This window comes from Lathyrus oleraceus, chromosome 7 (assembly GCF_024323335.1).
Source record: "Lathyrus oleraceus cultivar Zhongwan6 chromosome 7, CAAS_Psat_ZW6_1.0, whole genome shotgun sequence".
NCBI lineage: Eukaryota > Viridiplantae > Streptophyta > Magnoliopsida > Fabales > Fabaceae > Lathyrus > Lathyrus oleraceus.
Window position 1 is genome coordinate 19,147,583 of NC_066585.1, and position 24,265 is coordinate 19,171,847.

The 24,265-nt window shown below is 34.2% G+C and overlaps 1 protein-coding gene across 1 annotated transcript; it reads left to right on the top strand.

The window, feature by feature from the left end:
- The first annotated feature begins 795 nt into the window (after positions 1-795).
- On the top strand, positions 796-23,345 carry LOC127101755 (uncharacterized). Its single transcript, XM_051039202.1, has 4 exons — positions 796-931; positions 22,021-22,287; positions 22,367-22,996; positions 23,038-23,345. Exons 1-4 carry the CDS (start codon positions 796-798, stop codon positions 23,343-23,345), a joined length of 1,341 nt encoding a protein of 446 aa, XP_050895159.1.
- Positions 23,346-24,265: the final 920 nt, after the last annotated feature.

A 24,265-nucleotide genomic window follows, 5' to 3' on the forward strand; every position in this document is an offset into this window, starting at 1 on the left:
GTGCAGAAAAGTGATGCACTCAAAGCAGTCAAGAAGTATGCAAAGCAAATTCAAAATGAGAAATCATTAACAATTGCCTCCATAAGAAGCGATCATGGTGGAGAATTCCATAATACTTCTTTTGAAGACTTTTGTGAAGATCAAGGAATATTTCACAACTTCTCGGCTCCAAGGACTCCTCAACAAAATGGAGTAGTTGAAAGAAAGAATAGGTCATTGGTGGAACTTGCAAGAACAATGCTTAGCGACTCAAATCTTCCTAAGTATTTTTGGGCGGATGCGGTTAGCACGACATGTTTTGTAAGTAATAGAGTTAACATAAGACCTATCCTAAAGAAGACTCCATATGAAATCTTCAAAGGAAGGAAACCCAACATTTCTTTCTTTCATATCTTTGGATGCAAGTGCTTTGTCCTTAACAATGACAAAGACAACCTTGGTAAGTTTGACGAAAAATCGGATGAAGGTATTTTTCTTGGTTATTCTCTTACAAGTAAAGCATATAGAATTTATAATAAAAGAACTTTAAATATAGAAGAATCCATGCATGTTAAGTTTGACGAATCTAACCCCTCGAAAGAGGAAATTGTTGTTTGTGATGATGATGATTTTGTAGAAATTCCTAAAGAAGATACTTCAAGCAAGAATCAAGAAGAACCGATTCAACAAGAGTCAAATGAAAATGATCTACCTAAGGAATGGAGGACTCATAAAGATCATCCTATTGACAAAGTAATTGGTGACATTAGTCAAGGTGTTTCTACAAGATTGAATCTCAAGGATGCATGCTTAAACATGGCGTTCGTTTCACAAATAGAACCCTCTAAAATTGATGAAGCTCTAGGAGATGATCAATGGATTATTTCTATGCAAGAAGAATTAAACCAATTCGAGAGAAATCAAGTTTGGAAACTTGTTTCTAGACCAAGTGGTAAGCATATCATTGGAACAAGATGGGTGTTTAAGAACAAACTTGATGAGAATGGAATAATTGTTCGAAACAAAGCAAGATTGGTCGCTCGAGGGTATAATCAAGAAGAAGGAATCGACTTTGAAGAAACTTTCGCTCCGGTTGCAAGGTTAGAAGCTATTCGTTTATTACTTGCTTACGCGTGTTCAATGAATTTTCAGTTATTTCAAATGGACGTCAAAAGTGCCTTCTTGAACGGCTACATCAACGAAGAAGTCTATGTCAAACAACCCCCGGGCTTTGAAGACTTCAAGCATCCTTCACATGTATACAAATTGAAGAAAGCGCTCTATGGATTAAAACAAGCACCAAGGGCATGGTATGATCGTCTAAGTAATTTTCTATGTGAAAAAGGTTTTGAAAAAGGAAAAGTAGACAAGACTTTATTTATCAAGAAGATAAAAGGGAAAACCTTACTTGTTCAAGTCTACGTAGACGACATAATCTTCGGTTCAACCAACAAAGAACTATGTGAAGAATTTTCATTGATAATGCAAGGTGAATTTGAAATGTCTATGATGGGAAAGATGAACTAATTCCTTGGATTGCAAATTAAGCAACTAAAAGACGGAATCTTTATCAACCAATCAAAGTATTGCAAAGAGTTGTTAAAGACATTTGAAATGGATGGTTGTAAAGCAATGTCAACACCAATGGGCTCCGGAACCTATGTTGATCAAGACGAATCGGGTGTGTCAATTGATATTACGAAGTATCGAGGTATGATTGGTTCTTTATTATATTTGACGGCGAGCCGTCCTGACATAATGTTTAGCGTGTGTTTATGTGCTCGCTTCCAAGCAAATCCACAGGAGTCACATCTCACGGCGGTCAAAAGAATCATGAAGTATCTCAAAGGAACAACCAACGTTGGCTTATGGTATCCTAAAGGTAGTGTTTGTAAGTTAATTGGTTATTCTGACGCGGACTATGCAGGTTGTAAAACAGATAGAAAAAGTACTAGTGGAACATGTCACATCCTTGGTAATGCATTAGTCTCATGGTCATGTAAGAAACAAGTGTGTGTTGCTCTTAGTACTGCTGAAGCAGAATACATAGCAGCGGGTAGTTGTTGTGCACAGAATCTTTGGCTAAAGCAACAATTAAGTGACTATGGAATTGATCTTGGATGCATACCACTCCGATGCGACAACACAAGTGCGATTAATATTACAAAGAATCCTGTCATGCACTCAAGGACCAAACACATAGACATTCGACACTATTTCCTTCGTGATCATGTGCTTAAAGGCAATGTCAAAGTTACCTTTGTCGATACTCATAATCAACTAGCGGACATTTTCACAAAACCACTCGCAAAAGAACCATCTTATAAGATTCGAAGAGAACTTGGCATTTTGGATGAAGGTGATATATAAATCTTCCATAATTATTAACTACATTATAATGAGGCCAAGGTACACAAGTTTTTAATTTTTTTTATTTGTGAAATTTCTCTTTAAAATGTGTATATGAAATTTTTGCCTTTTGTTGATTTTATATTAGGTAAATTTAATTTTTTGATAAAAAAAAATTTCACTCAAACTTGCATTAGTATGTATATTACCTTGTCAAACTTAAATTTTTTGAAAATCCTTCATATTTTGGGTTGTACAAAGCTACTGTTTTTTCACTTTTTTCTTAGAGTAATCGGTTACTCCAAATTGGGTAATCAATTACCCTGCCTGTTTTTGTCTTCCTCACGCGCTTTTCATCTATGTAACCGATTACCCTTTTTAGAGTAATCGATTACCACTGTTTCTTCCAGAATTTTTTAAAATTTTTTAATGTTATGTGGTACTTGGTGTATGTTGTTTGCATATTGTTACTTATTTCACCCTTTTTGTTAATGACAAAGGGGGAGAAGAGATTATTATTGTGTTATTTCTTTGTTTTCTGTTTCTCTCTAACAAAATGCAGATTTCAAAAGACTCCTTAAATCATAAATTAAGGGGGAGCATTTGCTAGAGAAACATGCTTGGATCGAACTTTCATTTTTTTGGGTTGTCATCATCAAAAAGGGGGAGATTGTGAAGACATGACTTCTCAAATGTTTTGATGACGACAAACTTCTCTACAAGTCTAAGATTGATTAACAAAAAGGATTGGTCAAGATTCAAGCTCATGAAGGAAGTTTTCAACTAAATGATCAAGTCTCGATGAAACTCATGAAGATTCGTATTTCAAATGAATAGGTATAACACTTGACCTCTAGATGATTATACAAGTGTCCAAAACATGTCTCATTCATGCCATAATCATTGGAAGTAATTTTATGCATCAAAGAAATCATAACACTTCATTTTTTAAGCTATTTTTCAAATCTGGGATGAAGTAATCGATTATCCATTTTAAGGTAATCGATTACTCTGTGAAAAATTCAAATATTTTTGCACGTTGGAGGCAAGTAACCGATTACCCATATTAAGGTAATCGATTACCACTGAACCAGAGGCAAAAATCAGTGCATCTCTTCATGGAAACTTTTCTATTTTCTTTACCATCAACCATGGCATCCTTTGGGTAATTGCATCCATTTGAGGAGGTGTTTAGACAACATATATACATCATGTTTTTCAGATTTCAAATTCACCTCCTTGCAAAAATTTCAAATCAACTACTCATATTCTTTCAAACATTTTTTAAGTGTTCTTCCAAATTTTCTTAAGATTGAAACCTTGCATAAACCTTCTTTTTAAGCATCATAGTTTCATTCCATACAAAGAACACTTATATAATTATTGTGAGAATTAAGTGTTACAAAGGAGAAGATCAATTGATAAATTGATATACTTCAAATTTTCAACTATTTCATCTTCTACAAAAATTCAGAATTGTATCTCTTGATTACAACTTATTTTTAGGATTGTTAAGAATAAGTTTGTAAGGTTTTATCCTTGCTATCCGGTGTGTGGATGCAAGAGGTCCTTTTGTGAGAATTTGAGTCTCGATTGGACTTTAAACATTGTAAATCCAAGAAGATTGTTCTTGGTGTGTTAGAATTAGATAGAAAGGCCTTAAGGTGTCTTGTCTAGGAATCAAACATTATAGTGAATTCTCTTTCGTGTTGAAAGGGGAGTGGAGTACTCTCGATCTGTGAGGGGAACCACTATACATCATGGTGTTCTTTACTTTCCGCACTTTACCACTTTTCATCACATAAGCATCTCAAGAAAGTAAAAATCAATAAACCGTAAAAAATCCGAAAAATCGTCTAAGTGCCTCATTCACCCCCTCTCTAAGGCACTCCTTAAACTTACAAATTCCTTCGTGGACAAAAAAGGACTATGGCGGAAGTAATTTTCTCCTCTTCTCCCCGAGTATTCGTGTGATGGCCTCACTTAGCCTACCGTTTGAATACTTGTCACTCGTTAAATATATATGACTTGATTCGTCACACAAATTTCATAAATAATTCGATTGAAAAAGATTGGGGCGAAAGTAATTTTCTTATTTATTCCCAAATATTCATGTTATGACCGCATTTAGCTTACCGCTTGAATATTCGTCAGTTACTAAAAAATATTCAAACACATCAAACTTGTTTTTTCTCCCTCACATGACTTTTAAAATCATTTTCAGAAATAAGTACGCTTTATCCATTTCAACTCAAAACAAACAAAGACTTCAACATCCAAGAGCGAGTAGAAAGTAAAGGCTTAACCACTTGATATGTCTAAAGCATCCCTCTTTAAAAGAAAGCAACAAACAATTATTTTCTACAAAGAACTATGTAGCCTTAAGTTCTTCATCGCACTAGGAGATACGTAAGAGCAGGATTTTGGAATCTTGTAAGACACAATAATAAAAAACTTAGGTTTATTCCCCTTATTTTCACCACATTAATTAAAACCCCTAAAAATATTTCCTTTCTTATTACCACTCAATAAGTCGAAGAATGAGTGTGAGGGGTGTTAATACCTTCTAGTCGCGTAATCGACTTCCGAACCCGAATTTGATTACGACGACCATCTTCTTTTTCTTTTAAGGGTTTTATCTATATTTTCCCTTTCCTCTTTTGGAATAAATAAAGTTCAGTGGCGACTCTATTCGAATCATTTTTTCGCGAGTGTGCAAACACTTCGCAAATGATCACATTTTTCGAGATACGACACTAACCTTATTTGTTAATGATCTAAGTTCTACAATTATGAATTAAACCTAAAGGCACTTAATTCCTTGACAAGAGCATGGAAACCAAAGGTAACTTCTATTTTTGAAAAGAAGAATTTATCAAAAACGACATCGGCGACATTGTTTAGAAAGCTACTAGAGCATCAACCGGAACATGGTAGACTATAACAACATGAAGAACATGACATGAAACATAAGAATATCTCCCTAAAAGCATAATCAAAAGTAAGTGAACAAGATGATCTTGGATGAATATGAAAACATAACACTACTTGTCAAGAAGTTCAGTAAATTTGTCAAGAAAGATAAAACGGTAACATTTGGTCAAGGAAAGAGATTTTCAAAGAGGAAAGAAAAATTTACTACAAATCATAATTTTACTTTCTTTGAATGTAAGGAGCAAGTACATATCAAGGTTTATTGCTCATCTCTCCAAAAGAAGAATTGACTCAAAGGAAATAAGGATATGAGACCAAAGAAACTCTACATGGCAATGGAAGATAATGAAGTTAGTTCATCCACAGATTCAGACAACAAAGAACAAACAAATCTCACCTTGATGGTCTCACACCACTTCGACAACAATGATAAAGAGGTTAGTGAATTTGAAATTAATAACAAGCCTTCATATGATGAATTACAAAACGTTTTTCTTGAATTATATGCTAAATGTTTAACATTGTCTAGAGTTTGTACTAAACAAACAAAAATAATTGTGTCTAGAAAGTAAAGTTAATATCATACAAATGGAATTAGAAAAGGTTAAAGATTCAACATGTATTAAATGTAGTTCTCTTGAATTAAAAATTGATTATTTGAATCAAGTAATATTAAAAAGGTCAACTTGGTTTAGAAATTTTTTTAAGCAAACAAAGATATACAAATGATAGAAGTGGTCTTGGATATTCCAAATTTGACAACCTTAATTCAAATAAGACTATCTTTATAAAAACTAATGATGCCCACAATAATATTCAAACCAAGAAGGTGTAAGATAACTTTCAATCAAAAATGACTTATGTGAAAAGTACTTATTATTACAACTGGTTGTCTATTTTTTATAGGTGACTTATTGAGAAACATGTCTAAGACATGTTGTGTGACATCCTAACGCACATACTACTTTGTATGTGTTATTGGACTGCTTTAGTATTTGGTTAGAAAGTCTGTTTCAATTTGAGTACAATCAGAATAATATTTTTGGAAGAAGTTGTTACTCCAAATTAGTTTGGAAAAATATTTTATTAAATCATAATCCATAATGGTTGAAGAAGATTTAATTGGATATAATTTAATTATAAGATTATATTTAATTGGATATGCTTTGAAGGAAAACTTGATTCAGTTTTATTTAGTTCAAGATTTTGCTAAAATTGATATGCAAAGATATTGGTTGAAGATTTAATTAAACAAATATTTCATGAAAAGATTTAATTGGACTTGTTTTAATTACAAGATTTGGATTTCCACTTAGTGATGAGATCTCCGATCTCTATTTAAGAAGATTTAAAGTGTGTTTTAGTTTTAAAAGAGTTTTTGTTCTGAATCCTTTACTACATAATTGATTGTATGAAGAGTCATAAAAAGCAAGATGTCAAGCACAATTTATCAAACATCCTGTCTCAGACTGTTTTCTTGGAGCGAGGGATAAATTGAAGTATATCTCTTCCTTTTAAGATTTATTTACTTTTCTGTTCTATCAGAGATATAAGTGTATTTGAATTTTGAAAAAATCTGTTTTTAGCAAGATTGCTTTTGGTGTTCTAATTTGTTCAAGATTTGTATCAATCAAGAATATCAATCATCATAATAAATAATCGATTGATTGTGTTCATTGTTAGAAATATTTAATCTAAAGCAAATTCCGAAAGGTTTAAATGGGTATAATCAAGATATTTAGGTTAAGTTTAGAGGTTATCGATCAAGATTGGCAATCAACATTATTGAAGATTAATCTCAAGTGCTTTTTATAGGATCAATCATATTCAAGATAAAAACCCTACAAGGATTTGGAGAATGGATTTTATTAATATATAAAGAGGAAATCTCCTTTGTGAAGACTCATAACTTCAAAGAAAATATCTAGTCCATGTAAGAGTTTTAGTTGAGTCTTGTTTTTGTAGTTTGTACGCTCTATCATGGGAATTGATTCTAAATTAACCAAATATAGTTTTTAAGTTGTATTAAAGTATTATCTTTCATATTTGTAATTGAATAAACACATGGGAGGTGATCAAGACAAAGGGAGAGGTGTCTCAGATTCAGGTGGAGCCCTGATCGAATATTCACAAGTAGTATTATGAAAGTGGTATTGGACGAAGTGAGTTTAGATAAGACCAATTGTACTTATGACTATTAGGATTAGAGTTCTTTCTATATGGAATTATGAATAGAAATTAATGGATAATATTAGGAAAAGAGGCATTGAACTATGGGAGTTCAAATCAAACCAATTTGTACTTCTGACTATTAAGAGTGAATTTCTTTTGATTGGGTTAACACTCTCCAGACATAGGTGATTGTGTACCAAAGTGGGTTACCAATTCTTGTGTTATTTATTTTTGGCTTTCATTATATCTACTACACATTTAACTTTGCATACACATTGTTAGAACATTGTATTTGACATCTTGTCATCCGAGGAAAAAAATCAATTGGCATAAAAAAATGCATCATTTTATCTTTGAGTTTATCTAGGGTTCTTATTTTATTCCAAAGAAGAAGGATCAGTTAATCAACTAAAGATTCTTGATGGTACTAAGAATCCTCCAAAGATTGTAGCTTAAGCCAATTATGAAGACTGTGAAAACAAGTCAGAAGATGATATTGAAGGAGAAAAGGCAAAAAGTGTGGTGGCCTTCACAACAAGTGTTAGATCCAAGATAAGTGTGCATGATAATGGGGAATCTAGTGATGAATTATCTCATATGAAGATGTTGTTGAAGATTTCAGAGAGTTGTATCTTAAGTGGAAATAATGATGTGTATTTAGTGACAAATAAAGAGTTTAAATCAATGTTCTACTCTAAGACAAGGAAAATCTTGTTACAATTGTTACAGACTTAAAAGAAGAAGTTGACCTCCTGGAATCAAAACTTGAAGGTATGACCAAATCAGTACGTGTGTTAAATTATGGTTCTGAAACTCTTGATAAAATTTTAGGAGTTGGAGAGAATGCTAGAGACGTGAAAAGAATTGAATTTGATTATATCCCTTTCTTTTTATAAATTGAGCGTTCGTGAAAACCCTCTCCAAAAACTTCTCTTCCAACTCCTTCCAAGTATGAATGGTACCACTTGGTAAACAATGTAGCCAATAGTTTTCCCTTCCTATTAAAGAAAATCCAAACACCTTGGCTTGATTTGACTCTCATTTACTCAATCTGCTTTGCACGAAGAACAAGTCTAAAAAAAACAAATCAAGTGCTCCCGTGGAATTTAAATACTAGTTCCATTGAACTAATCATCTATCAAACCTAAAAGAATAACATATTTAATGTTAAATTTAATAGGATTATCCGGTTGGAACTAGGGGTGGAAAAACGGGTTGCTCGCCCCACCATGCCTCGCCTTAAGACCGCCAAAAAAGGCGGCAGGGTGGGCAAGTCCTCCAAGTGAAATTGGGCTTTAAAAAATAGACCACCCTGCCAAGATGGCGGGTTGGCGGACGGTGGACTTGCCCGCCTATTTTTTTATTTTTTTATTTTTCATTTTAATAGATTAATAGGCTTATTTTTATATTTCAATTAGATTTTTTACTTATTTTTTAGAATATTTTTTATAAAGCATCTTTTTAACAAATTTTACTTAAAAAAATATCGCATATATTCACATATAAATGTATAAAATAGAATTATCAACAAGTATTCCAAAACTATAGTTCAAGTATTAACCTTCAACAAACCAAAATAAATATTTTGAGTCCTTGATAACTAGGTTGCCCGTCCCTTTTTTTGGCGGACTTAAAGAGGGGCGGGCTTAAAGTTGGGGGATTGAGCGGGTAGGAGGACACAAAATCCCAACCAACCCGCCATTTTCGGTGGATGCGCGAGCCGACCCGATGAGCCACGACCTATTTTGTCACCCCTAATTGGAACCCAAGAGATATCCTCCCAATGTCAGCTTGTAGCGGGATATTCGTTACCTTTAGATTTATTGACTAAATCAAAAGTAAATCATACAATTCGAGTCGCCACCGCACTTCTATTTATCCAAAGGAAAGGTTAGAAAGCGAACAAAAACCAAGAAGTTTTATCAAATCAAAAACTAATAAAAATGTCAGAGATCTGGGTAAGGGGGTTGGTTATGCAATGGGAAGGTTTTAAGCACCCAAAACATCCTTAGTACTCTAAGGGAGCCTTTTTTGCAAATGTGTATTGTAGGTTGGTATTTGTGAAAAGATATTTGTGCAAACATGATTGGGGAGATGGGAAAAGAATATACAATATTATTTACAATTTTGTTGTGTTTGAATGGATAAACCCATTGCCTACGTACCATCACAAAGGTAGGATCAAAACCTCGTAGTTCGGGGTAAAAATCTCAAAATATGGGTGAATTGATTTGTCAAAAGCCTTAAGGTCTTTTGTTATCAAAGGGAGAAAACTCAACCTAAACCAACAATCCACCATGTGAGGAGACCTTCAACATACTAGTGAGGGATCCATCCTATAATAAGTATGGAAGACTTATAGTCCAATCACTAAGGATAATGTGAGGTTTACATCAACCACTATGATAACTCAAACCTATGACTAGTGTTTATGAAAAGGTTTAGCAAAGGTGGCCATTGGAACCACAAAAATCACTTGAAGTGAGTTGTATTTACAAATTAGAAGTATTCATAAAATGAAGTCAAAGTTGACTTAAGGTTCATTCAACATAAGTATTAATGAAAAGAGTTTGAAAAATCAAAGGCATATGGCCTAGGTTTCTAGTTTTGAAAACAAAGTCAATGTTTGCACAAAATGAGTTTGGCTTGGGTCAGAGTGGAGAGAAGAAGAGAAGGGCTAGTCCTAAATATGCAAGGATGAGAGAAGAGATAAAACCTTTGGAGTTCCTTTCTTGAGATCATAAAGATGATTCATGATGCTCCTTTCCTTTGGATTTAGCAAGAAACAAGTAATCAAAACAAATAAACATTCAAGCTCCTAGGATCTCCAATTGGCTTGTCTTTCTTAACTTGGCTATTCATGACAATGGTCCTCCTTACTATCTCAAGTTTAGAATCCCTATCACACAAGAACAAACAATCAAAAAGTTCACAATACAATAAGAGGAATGGACAAAGAAAGAGTTTAGATTAGGGGTCCTTTGAAGACAACTTCAAGATTAAGCATTCTAAAGGCATGAGGCCTAGTTGCTCTTCAACAAAATCAACATTCTAAAGGCATGAGGCCTAGTTTCTCTTGAACTCCATTAAGCATAGGTAAGGTCCTAATTCTAAGTCCTTTCTCCTTTTTGCATTGGGTTCACACAAACAAAGACAAAACAAGCACAAAGCACAATATATTTATATACAATAATAAGCTCAAATGAGCAAAAGGAAAATGGTATAAACATAAACATGAGCTCAAATGAGCAAAGGGGAAAGACAATATGAATAAATGAGCAAGAAATTAAATTGCATTAAAGTAAATTGCAAGAATTAAATGCTTGAATTAAAAGTTAGTAATTAGTAGTTAATGTTAGTGTGCCATGAGGCAATTTAGCGCTATGTTAAGCAATCGTAAGTGGACTAATGTAGTAGTCACACCTATCTGAGGCCGGTCAATAAAACTATAGGCAAATAAACACAAGTTAGAGATCATGACTAGTAAGCCAAACTCCTACAACTTGCCATGCCAAAAGAAAAGAAGAATGACCTTGTATGGATTTTAGGTTTTTTGCTTGACCAAGAAGCAACCTATCTTGGACATAAAGCAATTCACTTTATCTTTGATCAAGTTGAATTTGATTTGGATCAAAGAAGGTTAAACCTCTCATATGTCAAGGCTAACCACAAATCATTAACTCATTGGCCAAAAGAAAAAGAAGAAGAAAAGAGATGAAGATGAAATGTACAAAATGAAAATTCAAATGACATAACCAAAACACAATGATCAAATATGAGTGGAATCCATATCAATCAATGGTAAACAGAAGTGAAATGAAGATTAGAGGTCAAGAAAGGTCAAATATATTTTTGGTATTTTTTGGAATTAAAATAATACATAAAATAAAATGAACAAACTAAGCTCAAACTTCAAATTCAATTCAAATCAACTTGGATAAGTCCAATTGAATCATCATGAGTCTAACATGGTCAAACAAGGTTTGACAAATTTTCTCAACATTTTTTGAAAACAAAAACTATTTTAAAATCAATTAAAAGCATTAAAATATAACACAAATGAATTAAAATCTCAAATAAATCTCAAATCAATTAAGAAATTGATGAGAATATTTTCATAGACTTATCATGATCCAAATGTGTTAAGAAAATATTTTTGGAATTTTTGAATATCAAAAAGTATTTAAAATGGATTAAAACAATTAAAAACAAAATAATTCACAAAAAAATATTAAATAGAATCACAAAAATAATTAAAAATCAGATTATGAAACTAGATTTTAAAAGAAAAATTTTGCAATTGGTCCCATATTTATGTGATTCCAAATAAAAGAGTTATGAATTTTTGAAAATAAAAGGAATTAAAGAAAATAAAACATTAATTAAGAAAATCTGGAAAATCCACAGCGCTTGGATCAACATTCATTAATTGACGTGGACAATCCAAAGGTCCAGAAGCGCACACGCATGGTGATCATTAGTCAAGTGCATCACACCACAAATTAAAAAAAGTCAAATAAAAGCATGGTCAAGATTAGATCACTTAATCACCATTCAATGGCTCGGAGTGGTTCCACGTGGGGACGGTGGTGGAAACCACCGTCTTCTCCGGTGAGCAAACGGATTCCGGCCACCAGTTGCAGGTTTTGCAATCTCAACCAAACTACACGTGCCTTATACCAAATTAAAGCTGGGGTGATGTACATCACCCCTGTAACCTTGGATTATACTCAAGATCCCTATGGAAGGAGAAATCTGAGATGGAAAATCTAGGTGTTCAATCTGAAATGCATCAATTCATGAAATTAAAGCCACCATTGGCTTGCCTCTCACACGAGGACTTCAGAGGACCAAGCAAACACAAGCAAATCACAAAATATGGTGAGATATGGATCAAAACAGTTGAGATGTAAACCTTTGAAGTGCAGCTTTGATGAGCACGATCCAACCAAATTCTTGCTTGCAGTTTGTTCTTGAGGTATGGTATGAGTGCAAGGCTAAGGAATAAGTGTTGAAGATCAACTGATTTTGTTGAAATTCAAACTTGAAAAGAGAAATGAAAATTCAAAATTCCTTTGGTATGGTTGGGTTTCCAATTCTGCAGAGCTTCAGGTTGATTCAAGGATGAGAAATGAGTGAAGCATGGCATGTATTTATAGATGGAGTTGGTGCAAAGAGGTGGAGAATCCGTGTGCATGAAGCTTTGGGTCCTCCATGCATGGGCCTGTACAGGCGCATGTGAGGCCCAAAACCAATTGGAAATGCAAGCTGAAGTCACTTGGAGTTGAAATGGACGTGCATTCTGAGCTGCATTGGCTTGTGCATCAAGTTACAAAGTGAAATACATAATTGATCACAAATGTTCCTCTCTTCGAAAGTCCCATATGGTAAATCGAAACATACGCATGTGAGTAATGGTTGGAAAGGTCTTGACATAGGGAACAAAAGCTATGTTGGACAAAAATCCATTTGGAGTTTGAAAATTTGTGAAAACTGGCCATGAAGTTTGATGTACAAAAACATGTCTTTGAAAAATTTGCCAAAAGTGACCAACTTCAAGCCATTCTATTTCAATGATGCAAGCCTCAGATGGAAAAACCTCCAACATCAAAGTTATAGATATTTTCAAGATGATCAATTTTGTATTAAATTTTGCATCATTTGAATTTTTGATGAGAAAGTTAGGGGCACTTAAAGTTGGACTTTTTCAAGATTCAATGGCTTTGGTCTAAAGTGACCTATAATGTTTTGTATTATCACATGTGTTTTTTTTAGGATTATGAAATTTTATCCAACATAAACTTTTAAGTATACATCTTAAGATTTCCAATACAATTGGTCTCACCTCAAAATCATAAAAAATGAAGGAGTTAGGTCCTTGGGAAGTTGACCCAAAATTAGGGTTTCAGTCAAAATGACCTATAATGTTTTGAAATGAATGATGACCTTCCAAGTTTCAAATGAATTTTTTATGAACATGAAAGTTGTTCATATGGTTCTTAAGAACATTGTTTCTCTTGGGGTCATCTTCATTTGACAAACACATCAAAAGTTAGGTCTCAGTGGATTTCAATTTAGTCAGATGATTTGACTGGTGAACTTCTCAAGTCCAAACTTCAAATCTTGATGAATGAAGGATTGAGGAACTTAAAATAGGCTCATATATGCATAAAATGATGAATGAAAGAACTTCCCTTGATTATATTTGATCATAGGTTGAGGTTGCTTCATGGGCAAGGCACAGTCAATGCACAGTTGAATTAGGGTTTCCTTGGGAAACAAGCCTCAAACCCTTTGGTTTATCTTGATCAAATTGGCAAATTGAGATACTTGGGAGACATATATGATGATTGATAGCTTTGGGAACCATTGTCATGCTTGCTTTCATCTTCATCTAGCCACTTCATTGAGTATAGGAGCCTCCTAGGAGCCAGGGATCTCATGATTGCTTAAGCTTCAAAACAAAACAAGTTAGTGACATATTTTTGTGCTTTTGGTTAGTAGACAAAATAAGAAAAGCAATAATATACAATTCAAGCATGCTTGGTGGTCTCAAACCAACTCACACAAGTCCCAACCCTAGGGTTAAGGAGCCAAGATGCTATGATCCTTGAGGCAAATGCAATGTGCAACGATATGATGCCATGAGAGATCTTAGGGTCAAAATTAGGGTCTTACACATCTCTCTTACAATAGTCTCCCATGGTCTGCCTGGATGGATTGGCTATTACTCTTTCTTATTGTTCTTTCCTTGTTAACCGTGCTAAATGAGTTGCTTTTATTTTTTATTTTTTTGTTACTCAATCCTAAACCTTGCATAAACAAACAAAAAAAATACCTCAGTAGTATTGCACTAATTAACAATAACTTAAAAACAGAAAATAAATATAAAAATATAAAATAAAAATAAAATTCCAAGTATTAACAAACTGAAAATATAAAACAAAAAATAAAACAAACTAAAATAAAAATAAAGATAAAACATCAAATAAATAAAAACAAAGAAAATAACAAACTAAAACTAAAAGTAAAAAAATAAAAAATCAAGCACAAAAATTGCCTAGAATAACAATAAAAGAGAAAATAAATATAAACAAAGAAAATTTAAAACTAAATAATAAATAAATAAATAAATAATAATAATACTAATAACAAACGAAGCACAAATATGTCTTGTTGAAATAACTAACAGTTTCTAATAACGGTGCCAAAAACTTCATGAGATTCTTAGCAAGTGTACTAATACGGTAGAAGTAATAAAATAATTCATCTCCATAGGGATTGTGAATTTAAACAATGTAATAAGTATCGACCGTCGAAAAAATGAGAACACGACTTAGCAAAACGCAGTTGCACGCTCGCAAGATGGACTGAACAGAGCCGCCACCGAACTTTATTTACTCCCAAATAGGAAAGGGTAAATATCGATAAAACCCAAGAAAGAACGACAACGATATTGGTCGTCCCAACCAAATAAGGGTTCGGGAGTCGATTACGCAAGGGGAAGGTATTAACACCCCTCACGTCTGTTGTACTCAACGGGAACCATTAGCTTAGTTGTATGTGTTAGTGTTAGCTTAAAAATGTTAGACTTCTCATGTTATTAGGAGGGAAAGAAGAATATGATCAAAAGTAAAGAGAAAATATTTTTGGATTTTTTATTAATGTGCGAAGAAAGGAACTAAACCTAAATTTTTATTAATGAGCCTGACAAGATTTACAAATCCCGCTCCTACATATCTCTGAGTGCAATAGAGAACTCAAGGCTTACGTAGTTTTGGGTAGAATATGTTTGTTTGTTGGTTGATTTTAGCGAAAGTTACTTCGTGTCAATCGACGAAAACATTGTTGGCTATCCAAAACAAGTGGAGAAGGGAACGTTTGCATCACAGCTGAATGGATTTACAAATCAACATTCATGGGAAAATCCACAATCTTGCTCACATGTTCAAGTGGATGAAACATTATTTTTACGTCGTCTCAAGACAAAGTAACTTTCATTTGAGAAATGGGTTTGACGATCAATCGCACGACGGTGAGAAAAGATTTTGATTGATTTGAATGTGTTTTGAGTAATTGTGAGAACTTGGATGGGCTAGATATCCATCTTGAATCCTAGTCTCAGGAGCTCGTGGTATCCACCATATTTCGTTTCCATATTATTTTCAAAAGGTTTTATATCTCTTAGATGTTTTAAGATTTGATTAAGAAAAGTTTTGAAGAATTTGAAAGTTTTGAATGATGGCGAGAGCTAAGATGAGTGAGACATTCATCACGAATCTTAGTCTCAAGAGCTCGTGGTATCCATCTCGTTCCATTTCCATCTTTATTGAAAAGTCTTTGATAAACATTAAGTGTTTTTGAATTCATTGGGAAAATTGCTTGACGTTGGACCAAGGTTTTTATTATTGATTGCAAAAGAGTTTGAATGAAATGGTTGGAGAGTTTTTGAAAGGTAGAAGATAGGGGTGATAGAAATGGATTGAATTGGAAGGTTTGAAATGGTTGAATGGTTATTGCGAAAATACTCGATGTTGGATTGATTTTTATTTTGGTTCTTTTTTAAAAGGATTGATTTTATTTTTGTGTTAGAAACTAACTAAACAAATAGAAAATAAAGAATAAAGCGATAAAGTTATTACATGTCATGGGAGTGGGGGTACATTTTGTCGAATGGGGATATGAGATAATAAAACGATTAAATCAAAACCTAATTAACAAACGTAAGTAAATGAGTGTATGTGCACGAGAAAATGGTCTCATTGTAAGAATGCCCAAGAGTAAGCCGTGTGAATTGGAGATAGCAACACAACGTCATATGCTCAAACACATGTTCATCTTAATCAAATCGAAAGAAGAAAAATAATGAAACATGCACAGATCAAAATCATTATGCAGGGATGTGAATCAATGTTACATAACGCAATGATGTGCAAAGTAAAAGGAAGTGGAGTTCAAATTCGATTAAAGCAATAACGACGTTAGATCATTGTATGTTATCATGAATCGAAAGTAATGCAATGGGAACGAGCTCAAGCACTTAACCAAATAAAGTCATAAAGTGAGGTTTAATTCATACAAAACAAACAAAATCCAAACCGATATTAAGTAAACCTCACAATCGACAAATGAAATAAGCAAGAAATCGAGAAGTTCAAGCAAAACCTTAGGTAATATGCTCAAAGTTGGATTGTGTGTATCAACAAAAAAGGAGACGTCGTATGCAAAGGGTCATAACACGGCGAAATACAATCAATATATCGATAAAAAAAATATGGCGACATAACAACATGAAAATTTTGAATCCGTGAATTAAAATCCAATTTTAGCACAATGAAATAAGTCAAAGAAAATAAAACAAAACCCAAACATCACATTTTATAAATCATTAAAATTGCGACATTACAAATATCGTAATTGAAATAAAATGGAAAAATAAACATAAAATGAAATTACAGATAAAGTGTAAATAGCAAGAGTTAAATGTTACAAAACCATAAAAAATGACAATTTAATCGATTAAAAGAAATGACAAAAATAAAACCAAAAGCAGAAAAGAGATAGAAAATGCACAAAAATAGGAATGTTAGAGTTAGGTTTGCAAGCTCCCCCTGAATTCAAGACTTACAATTATACTAACACATATAAAATTTTCAATCAGCATGAAAGAAATAAATTCCCATCAGGCAAAAGCCTGCTTGGACATTTTTTTGTGCCGCGACAGCTGGCGACTCTGCTGAGGATTATCTATTTTATTTAAATTTGTGATTAGTGTTAGCTTTGGTTATTTGCTTTCTTCTACTTTCTTTTAATCTTTTATCTCTTATGTGCTTGTTTATATGGTATATGGTTCTCATGTGTTGTTGTGGATATTATGGTTGCTTGAACACATTGTGAGAAAGGCTCTACATCCGAGTCTTGAGAAAAAAATATAAGATAGGATGATGGTTGCATAATGTTGGCCTATGAGACATATGTCTCATGGGGTTAGCATTAAAACCCCATTTATAATAGATCCTCTTAAGGATATTGTTGTTCAAAAGTAATTTGTTGTAGACGATAATATTTTCATGTTGGGTTCATGACTCTAAGAACCTTTTTAGAACATTAAACTTATGACTATTAGGATTGATGGTTGTGTAATATTGGCCAACTTGACATACTTGTCTCGTTGGGTTGGAACGAAAACCTCGTCTAGAGTAGATCCTCTTGAGAGTATTTTCATATAGCAAGTAATTTTCTATTGGGGAAATATTCTCATATAGGTCCATGACTCTAGGAACCTTTAAAACCCTGGAGCCTACCTGTGAGGGGATTATTGGTTAAATAACACCCAAAATCTTCCTACCATAAGAAACCATATGTAGATCGTCTGAAACCAGATCATGCATTCTCTTATGCATCCATACGAGACATGTCATTTCATTTTGATAAAGAATCTTTTACATACCAAAAAAAGAAAACAACAAAAATTCGTACATCCGGATTCATCAGCATGCATGCATATTTTCCAAAAAAAAACCATCCCACCTTTTGCTCATAACTAGCAAGCTAACTTCTCGACACTCATACAAGACGTCATGAGAGAAGAAATGGATCAACTAGAACAGAATCTGATTGTGCTGAGAGAATAAATGGACGCCATGAGAGACAAGATAGACTAGCTCTTAGAGATCGTGCTAGCCCTAGCCAAAAGGGAAAACGAGCTTCGACATGCTACTGTTGCAGAGAATGTCATTCCAGCATGGGGCTCTACTTCACAATCGCGGCCCATCGTGACCAAACCTAGGTACGGTCTTCTACCGGACTATACTCCACCACAAGTGGAAGATCATATCCAACCATGACCAGTGCATATCACAGTACCCAATGAGGTCTCTGCTATGCAAAAAAAATCCCAATGTCTAGGTTGGGCATATCTCGCCTCATCATCTTATAGAGTAGCATCGATTTGTATGCCACATGCCAAATCCTCACAAGGCCCACTCTTGGTAGACATTGAGATTCCACGGGAAAAGGAACCCAATGAGAAATATTGTATCATAGAAGAAAGGATAAAGGTTATTGAGGGGCATGACGTGAACGGACTTGATGCTCTTGACATGTGTTTGGTGTCTGACGCGATCATTCCCCCAACTTCAAAGTACCTGACTTTGAAAAGTATGGGGGTTTAAACCCTCTAAGAATTACTTGAGGATGTTTTTCCGGAAAATGTCTACCTATGCTCGTAACGAGAAGTTAATGATTCACTGCTTCTATGACAACTTAAGTGGTGGAAGGATTTAACTGTGGTATTCTTGAAACAATATCAGTGTAATACTTATATGGCACTTACCATACGTAGTTGCAGATCTTGAATCAGAAAAATAATGAGTCATTCAAAAAATATGCTCAAAGGTGGAGAGAGCTGGCAGCCAGAGTTCAACCACCGATGTTGGTAGAGAGCTGGTAGATATATTTATGGTGCCTTATTATCAATATTTGTATGCGGTGGTTGTTCAATTCCAGCAACCAATTACTTCCTGGTCCTCAGTACCAACAATCGTGGCCCAGACCATAGAACCAGCGGGCTTGAAATCTAGATCATCAGTATCGACACCAGAATCAACCCAGACCTCAGAACAATTGAGAGGGAAAGTGTCCTCGTTTTGACCCTATACCTGTGAATACCATGTTGGAATAGTGGTACATTCTACCGAAGATTGCACGATTTTCAAGATTAAGGTGTAAATGTTGATCGACTGCGGCTGTTGACTTTCGAAGAAGGCCCTAATGTGATGAACAACCCCTTACCCAAATGAGTGTGGGTTCCTCAGGAAGCACTTCTTAAAGCCAATAAATCAAGCGTAAGAGTTTATCCTCAACGCTGCTGATCATTTGGCATTTTGCATTTGTAATTTCCTTGCATGTTGAGCATTTATTTTCTCTTAAACTTATTTGTTTTAAATTGTAAGATTAATTAAATGATCATGCATCTTTCAATTTAATCCTTTTGTGTGCACTCTTTTTATACTTCTGTCCTTTTTTCACAAAACAATAAAAAAAATGTTTTCTTCACCTCGCTTTCCTTTATCAAACTTTAGTTTAAGAAAAGATCGGATGGAGAATAATGAAAACGAAATACCAAAGTTGCTATGGTAGGATTTCGAATAAAACTTTACTAATGATGTAAGACATTATTTCAATCCCCAAACACCAAGGAGTTAAGGAGTTAATCCCTAGTCAACCACTTTGAGCCTAGAAGTTGGTGTTTCTTTCAGAATTAAAAACCCTTAATCTTGACCAGGGACAAGGTACTTTTGTTTAGTAAGTTTGACTATGCATTCAAAATTAAAGAGAAAACATCCCATATGGGGTTCAAACACATGCTCTTCTTCACAAACATCATGAAGTGTCGAAGAAATCATGAAAAATTCAAAAGTTATAGCGGTTGTTCCTCAATAACCAATAACACGACATTCACAATCCATTTCAAATAAAAAGAACAAATTCCATAGAAATTGTTCTCGAAAAATGAAAAAAATGATATGAAAAAAAACCGCAAAGTGGAACACCATAAAAGGAGAATTAGGCAAAAAATCAGGGCACCCCTTGAACTTAAAGCTTCAAAGAAGCGGTCTTAGAAAAAATTATGGATAAAAAAATTGGAAAAAAGGTGTCACCAAAATTCTTAGAAAAGAGAAAAAGAACAAGATCATGTGACTACCATATCAAAAGGAAAAAGCAAACAAGATTAGGTGACTGTCATTTCGAGAAAATCTCGTTAGTTCTTGAACCTTTCATCTTTACCCTCACACCTTCAAAATTCTTTTGGAAGTTGAATGTGTGTGTCGAATTAACTGAACATAGGACTGGTAATCATCATAAGGAGAATGGGGTGGGTTAAACTTAAAATACTTGAGCCTTATATTCTTTTGTTTTAAAAGTCGTGTTTCAGACCATATTGCAACACTCAAAAGACCTAATTAAAGCAGGTTTTATTTTGAAAGCATACTATGGCAAGATTGTGTTAAACTGAATCCAAAGATTTTTACTAATAATCTATATTGGTATCATGTTCTCACATTACTATTTTCACACTTTGAATGTATAGATTAACATTGTGTTCTTATCATCGACTCATTCATTATATATCACAACTTCATCTCAATAATGGTTTTAATTTCAAAACCTACATGAATATTGCATTAGAATTACCATTTTGAAGGAACAATTTTATTCTTAAGTCGGTGCTTAGCATCAAGGAAATCCCAACAATGAGCAATTAATGAGGAATTTGACCATCCATAAAGGATCCATTATGGGGAAACCACCTCAAGACTATATCGACCAGGGGTAAATTGCCTAAAGACACTGCTAGTTAGGGGAAATCCCTCTAAATATTATTCGATCCTATTCAAATCGTTTCAAGACTTGATCAATCTGAGGCAAAACACTTCAAGGCTTGGTAAACCATTCCAAGAATTGGTTAATATGGGGCAGGTCGATTCAAGAATTGGTCGAATTAAGGGCATCCTACTTCAGGATCGATATACTGGGGCAATACCTATCAAGGTTATATTATGGCAAGTTGCTTCCAAACTCCTTTCAAGGTAAATTTCTTCAAGGACCCAACAGACTAGGGAAAGATAGGATACAAAGGGGCAAGTCTTCTCCATAACTTTAAGTTGCTCAAGCAAACTCTATCATACATCAACAACGATCAAGTTCAAAATGAGTGTCGAGAAATTATGCTAACCACCCATTAAATAACCCTTTCCCTCGACAAGAAACCTTGCTACAAAAGAATCCTTCCATCCATTAGCCACCACATGGGAACTTTTGGAAACCTTTAGGTTATTGCATAAGTCATCCTCATGCATTAACCATGTTTACATTGCTCTAGCATCAAACCAAGCATATCATTTCATCTGTCATATTCCCACATCATCAATCTGACATCAACTGAAAAAAGGAAGAGCATTGTAACACAAGCTAAGAAAATTAAACATCTGGAATAAAAAACCTGACCTTATTAGGCACTCTTAAAGAAAAAAACCAATTTTCATTGAACCCATCCTCACTTGGCCCTTTTCAACAAAAGAAAACCAAGTTATGTTTGACATACTTGCCTCGAAGACCAATTTACATTGGCACACATCCATTAACTCATTACATGCATCGATAAATCATTACATTTCATGCATCATTTCATGCATATAGTGCCTACATATATGGTGTACTACACCAGGTAACTAAATGCATATCTCGCATTAGCACAAAGCGTACATGCATAACGTAAGCCAGGATTTTGTGATCGCTCATGGAAGTCCATATTAATCCCTAGCAAAACCAACTACAACTCAGGAGTTTTATCTCAACATGGCTCCTCGTTAGGTGCTTTCAGGCGGTATACTTCCCAAGTGAGTCTCCCTTGTAACCTTTCTTTTACAAGTGTCCCTTGCAACTTTCTTGATAAATCCCCGATAGATATTCCCAACAACTTTTTACTTCCTCGATCTAGGTATCAGCACTCGGGTTGATGATGATCTTGTTATTGATCTAGGTATCAGCACTCATATTGATGATGTCTTGTTGTCGATCTAGGTATAAGCACTCGTGTTGATGATGATCTTTTTGTCAATCTAGGTATCATCACTCATGTTGATGACGATCTTGATGTCGATCTAGGTATCAGCATTCGTGTTGATGACGATCTTGTTGTCGATGATATTATTATCGATCTAGGAATTAACACTCATGTTGATGACGATCTTGTTGTTGATCTAGGTATTAACACTCGTGTTGATGTTGATCTTGTTTTCAATCTAGGTATCATCACTCATGTTGATGACGATCTTGATGTCGATCTAGGTATCAACGTTCGTGTACAATCTTGTTGTCGATCTAGGTATCAACACTTGTGTTAATGAGGATCTTGTTATCAATCTAGGTATTAGCATTCATGTTGGTGAATATCTTGTTGTCGACCTAGGTATCCGCACTCGTTTTGATGATGATCTTGTTATCGATCTAGGTATCAACACTTGTGTTAATGAGGATCTTGTTATCGATCTAGGTATTAGCATTCATGTTGGTGAATATCTTGTTGTCGACCTAGATATCCGCACTCGTTTTGATGATGATCTTGTTATCGATCTAGGTATCAACACTCATTTTGGTGACGATCTTATTGTCGATTTAAGTATCAACACCCGTGTTGGTGATGATCTTGTCGTCGATCTAGGTATTGGCACTCGTGTTGATGACGATCTTATTTTCGATCTAGTTATCAGCATTGGTGTTGGTGATGATTTTTTTGTCGATCTAGGTATCAACACTCGTGTTAATGACGATCTTGGTGTCGATCTAGGTATCAACACTCGTGTTAGTGACGATCTTGTTATCGATCTAGGTATCAACACTCGTGTTGATGACGATCTTATTGTTGATCTAGGTATTAAAACTCGTGTTGGTGACGATATTGTTGTCAATCTAAGTATCAACACTCATGTTGATGAAGATCATGTTGTCGATCTTGGTATCCTCACTCGTGTTGATGACAACCTTGTTGTCGATCTAGGTATTAACCACATGTTGATGACTATCTTGTTGTCTATCTAGGTATCAACACTCGTGTTGATGACGATATTATTGTCGATATAGGTACCAACACACATGTTGATGATGATCTTATTGTTGAACTAGGTATTAACACTCGTGTAGATGACCCCCTTGTTGTCGATCTAGGTATCAATACTCGTGTTGATGGAAATCTTGTTGTCTATCTAGGTATCAGCACTCGTTTTGAAGATGATCTTGGTGTCGGTCTAGGTATCAATACTCGTGTTAATGACGATCTTGTTGTCTATCTATGTATCAGCACTAGTGTTGATGACGATCTTCTTGTCGATCTAGGTATCAACTCTTGAGTTGATGACGATCAGTTTGACTTGATCTAAGCATTAACTCTCGAGTTGACGACGATCTTGTGTTCTATCCTAGTTTAAATGTTTTCCTAACCCCTCCACATTTCATTTCTGTATTTCGTAGGACAAAATTTGTGTCATTTTGTATTTAATTATCTTTGACCACTAATGTATGAAGATTGTTGTCATTCATACGCTCAGGTTAAAAGTAATTAAATATGGACAACTATCATATCCTTATTGTGTCCCAAGTTTTTTTTCATTTTTTCCATACAGTGTTTGTTTCAACAATTTAATCATATGCATTTTTATCATAAAGTAATTGCTTATTATCTTTAATAATAATCATGAACATGTGCATTCATTTGATTTTTTCATCAAGTCTCTAGTTTTCACATAATACAAAAACAAAATAAAATGCATTTTAATTCATTTATTCTCATGGTATTTCATGAATTTGCATCATCATATAACCATACATGATTCATTCATTTACATCATAATCAAAAGTCAATAAAAAGCCAAGACTTTGACACTAAAGGACAAAATTTGTGCACACTTCATTGGCCAAAACCTCATGTTTCCACACATCATAGAATTCAAGCCAAATGCATATTTACATCAGTAAATTTTCACTACATTGCAGATTTTTCAAATCCAAATGAAATTACAACAAATTACATTCAAATTCACTCACACTTTATGCATTTTCACATAATCCATATTCTATCCTTTAACCTAATTCCTAAGCCTATAAATCAATACCATTTCATCTACAAATGACACAACCATCATACACAAAACAGACGCAAAGCCTTGCACAGATAACTCTACAGGTTTCAAGTTTATTCATATTTAAGAAACTTTGAAAACTTGCACAAACAACCTCCCACCTTGAGCAATCTTCATCATTTTCCATTTAA